This window comes from Vulpes lagopus, chromosome 11 (assembly GCF_018345385.1).
Source record: "Vulpes lagopus strain Blue_001 chromosome 11, ASM1834538v1, whole genome shotgun sequence".
Classification (NCBI taxonomy): Eukaryota; Metazoa; Chordata; class Mammalia; order Carnivora; family Canidae; genus Vulpes; species Vulpes lagopus.
Window position 1 is genome coordinate 64,046,183 of NC_054834.1, and position 7,000 is coordinate 64,053,182.

General features: G+C 34.8%; 1 protein-coding gene across 1 annotated transcript; it reads left to right on the forward strand.

The window, feature by feature from the left end:
- The first annotated feature begins 5,566 nt into the window (after positions 1-5,566).
- LOC121471615 (olfactory receptor 5F1) lies at positions 5,567-6,538 on the forward strand. The gene has a single exon (XM_041722407.1). It carries the CDS (start codon positions 5,567-5,569, stop codon positions 6,536-6,538), a length of 972 nt encoding a protein of 323 aa, XP_041578341.1.
- Positions 6,539-7,000: the final 462 nt, after the last annotated feature.

Genomic DNA, 7,000 nt, shown 5'->3' on the forward strand with positions numbered 1-7,000 from the left:
ATGAAGCTTGCTTCTCCCTCTGCCTATGTCTCTGTCTCTCTCTCTCGGTGTCCTTCATGAATAAATAAATAAAATCTTAAAAAAAGTAAAAACCCATTTTCCTACAATATTTACAATTTATTACATGTATTTGCTTTATTAATTTGAATAAAGTTATTAGAATAAAATGTTAGCATTTTAAGATTGATCTTTAGATAAATTACATAGATAAAAATGTTTACAATCTAAGAAGTGATTAATTATAAATCTAATTATTTATAAAAATGACAAATATTTTTAAATTTACAGTTTAAAATATAATCAGGTCCATTCATTTTATTTATTTATCCACAATATTTTTTCACAAATATTTTTTTTTCACTACATGACAAGGACTGTTCTTTTAACCTGGTTAGTAAGGGTAAAGCTTTGTGCTCCAAAAAAATTTGTTAGAAAAAAATAAAAAAGAAAAAATATATGAACAAGTAACTGAAATGATCAATTTTATTATTAATGTGTCCTGAGATTATAATTGAATAAATTTTTCTAATTAAGGGCTTTATTCTATCTTTGATGCTGAAGTTTTTTATAAAATATTTAAAGTATACAATAATCATATATCATAATATGAAGATATATAGAAATCTGAATCAATAAAAATGAGTATTCTCTATGATGAAACTCAATGATTCACAAAATATTTAGTTTATTTAAAATTATCCTTTCAAAATTTCTTTTTTATGTAGACATTTTTGTTTGCTAATAACTGAATATGTGACATGTGAAAATATAAAAATTACTGTGCATCTCATACACTGTAATATCCTTTTGATGAGTAAATTTATAACAGGTTAAGAGAATGCAATCATCAAAACACTAGAGATGATTTGTCATGCACCTGTGAAAGTCTATAAAGTAATCAGAAGTAATCAATACATTGAAAGAAGGTTTCACAGATGTGTACAATTCTTTAGAAACATTGTTAAGATAAATAATGAAATAAGTCCATTGGATTTAGCATAAAGCAAGTCACTGATGGCATTAAAAAGAAGGCCACCAGAAGCAAAGATCCAATACAGAATGTAGGGTCTCAAACTTTATGACATCTGTCTACTCAAAGATGTATTTCCCACTCCTCCCCTCTGTGCTAAGTAATTCTAATATACTCAATATTTGAGCTCTTAAATATTAATCTTTATATAATAGAAATGAACATATTATAGAAGAAACAGCAAGAATATCATCAGCATTCTAAGCCTGCCTGAGCAGCTATGTTGTTTTCTATTTTTCCTGTAATTATCATCTGTGGTAGGACAGAAAAGTTGGTACCTACGAACAGTATACCCCATTAAGAAAATAATATCATAAGAATGTTGTCTTAGTCTGACCAGGTCATAGAAGTCATGGCTACCTGGATTAGTTACTGTGATAAGGAAGTTGAAGGCAAACACCATGGCCACTTATTTCAGGTTAAAGATCAGGGTCTTGGTAAAGTTTATAACTCAGAGGTCTTCAAAAGAGATGACCTATCCCTGTAACCTCCTCATTATCCTATAGAGACATGGAAACCCTGATAGATATGTAGTGAGCTTGCATTCCAGAGGACAACCCTACTTTGTTGCTTACTCTTTTTATGGAATTGATATGTGCATGTGGCCTAACCACTGAATGACAAATATTATCAACTCAGGTGCTAGAGCCTGGATCCGAATAAGCAGTTTAGGAGAGTGCTGAGAAATGCCGGTTTCCCAGAACTTGAAGACCTTGAAAAAACCAGGGAAAGATTCAACTCACTGGTTGGTTGATCAACTGGACATTGCCAAAAACAAACAAACAAATAAACAAAAGCCAACCAAGGAGAAAAGGAAAAAGAGACAAAGAAAAAAAAAAAGGAGAGGAAATGAGAGAGAGAAATAAGCGAGAAGGGAGGGAGGGAGAAAGGAAACTTATATCAAATCATACACCAAAATCAAGGGAAAAGTGGTAGACCAGAAGTAAAATTTAATTTAAAAATTCTTGAATAAAACAGAGGTGCCTGGGTGGCTCAGTTGGTTGAGTTTGACTCTTGATTTTGGCTCAGGTCATGATGTCAGGGTTGTGGGATCTAGCTCCAAGTGGAGCCCCATGCTGGGTGTGGAGCCTGTAAGATCCTCTCTCCCTCTCTCCCTGCCCCTGCCTACTGCTCACATACACACTCTCCTCTCTCTCTTTCTCTCTTGCTCATACGTGCTCTCTCTTTCCCTCTTAAAAAAAAAAAAGGAACAGGAACTCTCAAAATTGTTGACAATAAAAAGCAACATGATAATTTTGTTAAAGTTTGTCAATTTCTTAAACAGCTTATGCTTACTATAGCTTCCAGCAATTTTACTTCTATTTACTCAAGATAAATAAAAACATAGATGAAGAGGAGTTTTATCCATAATTGCTCTAAATTGAAAACAGACCCAACTGATGACACATGTATAGAATGAACTACTACCTAGTAATACAAGGGGGAAAAATGGATAAAAGTAACAACATCATTAAATCTCAAAATTACATGAGGGACAGAAGCCAGACTCAAAAGGTTATACACTATGGTTGGTCTGCAAACTAGCCCCAAACACAGATGGCAAGGAGAGATTTAAGAAAGAGGCAGATCATTCCAGATGGTGGCAGGTTTAATAAGCAAGGTAACTTATATACAACACTTGTTTTGGGAGATAGCAAAACAAGTAGACTTCCACATCCGCTCACCAGAATCTTAAAAGTTATTATATAGAGGACTTTTCTGGATTCAGTCATGTTTTCAGTTCCGATGGTCTTGACAATATCTTACTCTCTCAAGGCTATGTCCTCAAAATGGCTGCTAACACTGGAATAATGGGCAAAATGTGCATTTCAAGGACAAGAAAAGAGTAAAGAACCTTTGATTGCCTAGGTTCAGCTCACAACTCAACTGGAGGTCACATCCTCTCAATCATCTCCTCTAGCAACTCTGTGATTCCATTTAGATCACACCCTGTGAAGAGCAAAAGCATAACATAAATTGCATCAGTGGTTTCCCAGTGATTGTCAGTCTGGAGAAATAGGTAAAATTGTCTATAAAGGGACATAATGGAATTTGCTAGGTTGGCAGCAAAATTCTGTCTTGATTGTGGTGATGTTTGCAAGACTGTGTTTGTCAAAACTCACCAAACTGTGTACCTAGACATGGTGATAGTTTACCATAGGAAACCTATGGCACATCAAGCCTGACCTTAAAAAACTGACAGCTTCCAACTCAAAATTTTATCGTTTTTAGCTATGTTGTAAATTTAATTTTTTTCATCTGTTTTTCTTTCTACTTCTTCTTCAGTGAAACTCCTTTCAAGACTTGTAATTATATTCTATTGTTCAACAAATTTAATCTTTTTTCAATCTTTGTTTTTATTTTGGCATAATAGTATTGATCTCTTCTTTGTTTATAGCATTGTCTCCTTTCCTTGCTTCTGTGAAGACTCACTGTGCTAATTCTCCTTCTGTCTCTCTTAATTCACATTTCTGGTTGTTTAATTACAAATATTTTGAAGCACTCCATCTCTTACATTGCTAATTAATTTTTATACATTCTAAAAAATATGGATTTTTTAGAGATCGGTTAGGAGGTAGTTTTTAATGGCATAAGAATGACATCCTTACAAGTCAAGCTTTTAAGTAATATCTTGCATGATGTTAAAATTCTTTTTTAGATGCAGAAATACCCTGTCTGTGCTGATTATTGGAAGATTGTATTTACTGGAAGATACATGCAAATACGTGTGCATATGTTAACTTGTAACATATATGTATTTACATATATTTATAATCTTCTAAGTGACTATGATAAAATGAGATGGGACAAGAAAGTTAGGTAGGTGGGTATTATTTCTATTATTTCTTTCTGTTGAAGATTGTCCTCAAATTGATTCTTCCACTTCTTCATAGTTTGTCTATTGAAAAGTCATCTAATAACTTGAAACCTCAGTTATAAAATGTGTAAATTAATAATGTAACCTCAAAGGCTGGTGTGAAGGATTAATTGGCAATTTAAATGGAAGCTTTGATATATTATGACCTCTCCATGGAGGTAGACTGTATGTATGGTTGCTCAATGTGGGGTTTTTTTTCCACTTTCTTTTTACTTGTATTTAGATATGGAAAATATCCTGTTCCACCAGACAATAGTTGCAAAAAGCCAACACAATTTTAAAATAATAAAAAGGAAGTTAGGTTTTCTGATCCATTATCTTATTTACTTAGGGTATAATATTTCTTTAAACATTGTAAAATGGATTTAGTTTCTCATTGTCATTAAATTCACTCAGCAAGATATTTGGACTAAAGGATAAATTTGCCAAGACAAAGGGAAAGGTGCACACACACACACACACACACACACACACTGTAAACACATATACACACAAAAGGGGTGGGAAAGAAAAATAATTCTTTCAATTAGTGAAAAGGTAAGGGAAGAATAATATATTGGTATTGGGCCATGTACTCATTTGGAAGAAGCTACAAATACAAAGAAGAAACATGAATAGCCAATTAAAATTATTTTTTTACATTGGCAAAAGACTACTTTTTAATTTATTTTACATTCCAATGTAGTTAACATGCATTGTATGATATAATAATTCATGAATTATTTTGATAAGATTTTAAAGTAACACAGAGATCAAGAGTTCCTTTATGATGCAAGATCCACGTAATGTTTGATTCTGTATATCTGCATGTGATCATAAAGTGTTTTCCTTTGACACTGGAGTTTCTGCCTGTAGAGGATTGACTCACAATTAAAATACATAATCTGGTTCCTATGGTTACCCTTTTCTCTTTCTGAAAAACTGTATAAAAGCATGGCAATGTGAATTTTTTTAGGTCTCTCAAATTTTAACAAATGGTTAAAATACTAATCTATACAGGTAAGATACTAGGAAGGAATTTAGCAAGATTTGATGCTACTACTCAGTGAGGTGGACAAGTAGTATGTCTGCTACTACATGACGTTAATTGAGAGTGTATTTGTACAAGAACAATTGTTTCCTTCACTTTTAAAACCTTACAGAATTATTCGTAAGTCAATGAGAGGTGTCAAAATATTGGTAATTAGAAATGGCCCCAATATTTGTTATTTGGGGTAGACAGGCATGATTCCTGGGAATTTTGGTGTTAAAAAATATTCAGAGTGCTCTTGAGTGAAAAAAATTAATTAAACACACATATCTGTTTACAGAATGAGAGAGTTTGCAGTAAGAATATTGTTATCATTTGTATATGGATGCTGGCTGGAATGAAAGAACAGAACAACATATCTAAATTTTGCAGAAACTGAATGCGAGTGTGTGGTCTTTCACTAGTGAGCTGAGAGGCCCCGACTCTGATTCAATATAGACAGTTGTTCATTAAATTCAAAGGCTGATCTGTTTGTCTCCCAATTTCCTCTTCCTCCATCACTCTGTTTACTACCTTGTTGTATTCTCTCATGTGTGAAAGACCTCATTAACACGTTTATTGCTTATAAACTTAGGAGAGGAAAATATTTACACCGAATGCAAGTTTAAGCAAACTAAGTGTGTAACAAATGACCAGAAGAAACCATACTTCACTAACTGAATTCATCCTGTTGGGATTAGCAGACACAATGGAGCTACAGGTCATCCTCTTTTTGCTTTTTCTGGTGATTTACACACTTACAGTTTTGGGGAATGTTGGGATGATCCTCTTAATCAGGACTCATTCCCAACTTCACACACCCATGTATTTCTTCCTGGCTAACTTGTCCTTTGTGGATGTTTGTTACTCCTCCACCATCACCCCAAAGATGCTGGTAGACTTATTGTCAGAGAAGAAAAGCATCTCCTTTGCTGGCTGCTTCCTGCAATTGTACTTCTTCATCGCCTTGGCCACAACTGAATGCATCCTCTTTGGGTTAATGGCCTATGACCGCTATGTGGCCATATGCAACCCACTACTTTACTCCTTGATCATGTCCAGGACTGTCTGCCTCAAAATGGCAGCAGGGGCTTTTACAGCAGGATTCTTGAACTCCATGGTTAACACAAGTTATGTAAGCAGCTTGCCATTCTGCAGTTCCAATGTCATTCACCACTTCTTCTGTGACAGCCCTCCACTTTTTAGACTCTCATGTTCTGACACAAGCCTGAAGGAAAGCATCTTTTCCACATTTGCTGGTATGAATATGGTTGGGGCTTTGTTGGTCATCCTGACCTCTTATTCCTACATTCTGTTTTCAATCTTCCATATGCATTCAGGGGAGGGGAAGCGCAAAGCATTCTCAACCTGTGGCTCTCACTTGACAGCTTTAACTCTGTTCTATGCCACCGCCATCTACACCTATCTGAGACCTAGTTCCAGCTACTCCCTGGATAAGGACAAAGTGGCTTCTGTGTTCTACACAGTGGTGATCCCCATGTTGAATCCTCTGATCTACAGCCTCAGGAATAGAGAAGTAAAGAAAGCTTTATGGAATGTAACTATCAGGACAAGGATTACCTTCATTTCTCTGATCTGCTTAGTAAATTTTCTGAACTAGGTATTAAATGAAATTTCTAGGTTGATTGAATCTTACATTTTTCATTAGGATATTTCTAAGTATGTTAACTCACTTGCATGCACCCAATTAGATATAAAGTAAATCATCAATCTTATATATGGACTTAGGACTTTCATCTAATTAGTCTTTATTTTTGCTGGGTCTTTAAAAAATAGCGCTTATTTTTAATGAAATCTTGGTTGGAGAATGAAAGAGATTCAGGGGATCCCTGGGTGGCGCAGCGGTTTGGCGCCTGCCTTTGGCCCAGGGCGCGATCCTGGGGACCCGGAATCGAATCCCACGTCGGGCTCCCGGTGCATGGAGCCTGCTTCTCCCTCTGCCTGTGTCTCTGCCTCTCTCTCTCTCTCTCTCTATCATAAATAATAAATAAAAATTAAAAAAAAGAAAGAGATTCAGTATTTACATTCAAAAGTAAATATATCAATGAAAAAAAAGCCATGT

Coding starts and splice junctions, on each gene's coding strand:
- LOC121471615 (XM_041722407.1), top strand. CDS start 5,567: ATGACCAGAAGAAACCATACTTCACTAACTGAATTCATCCTGTTGGGA.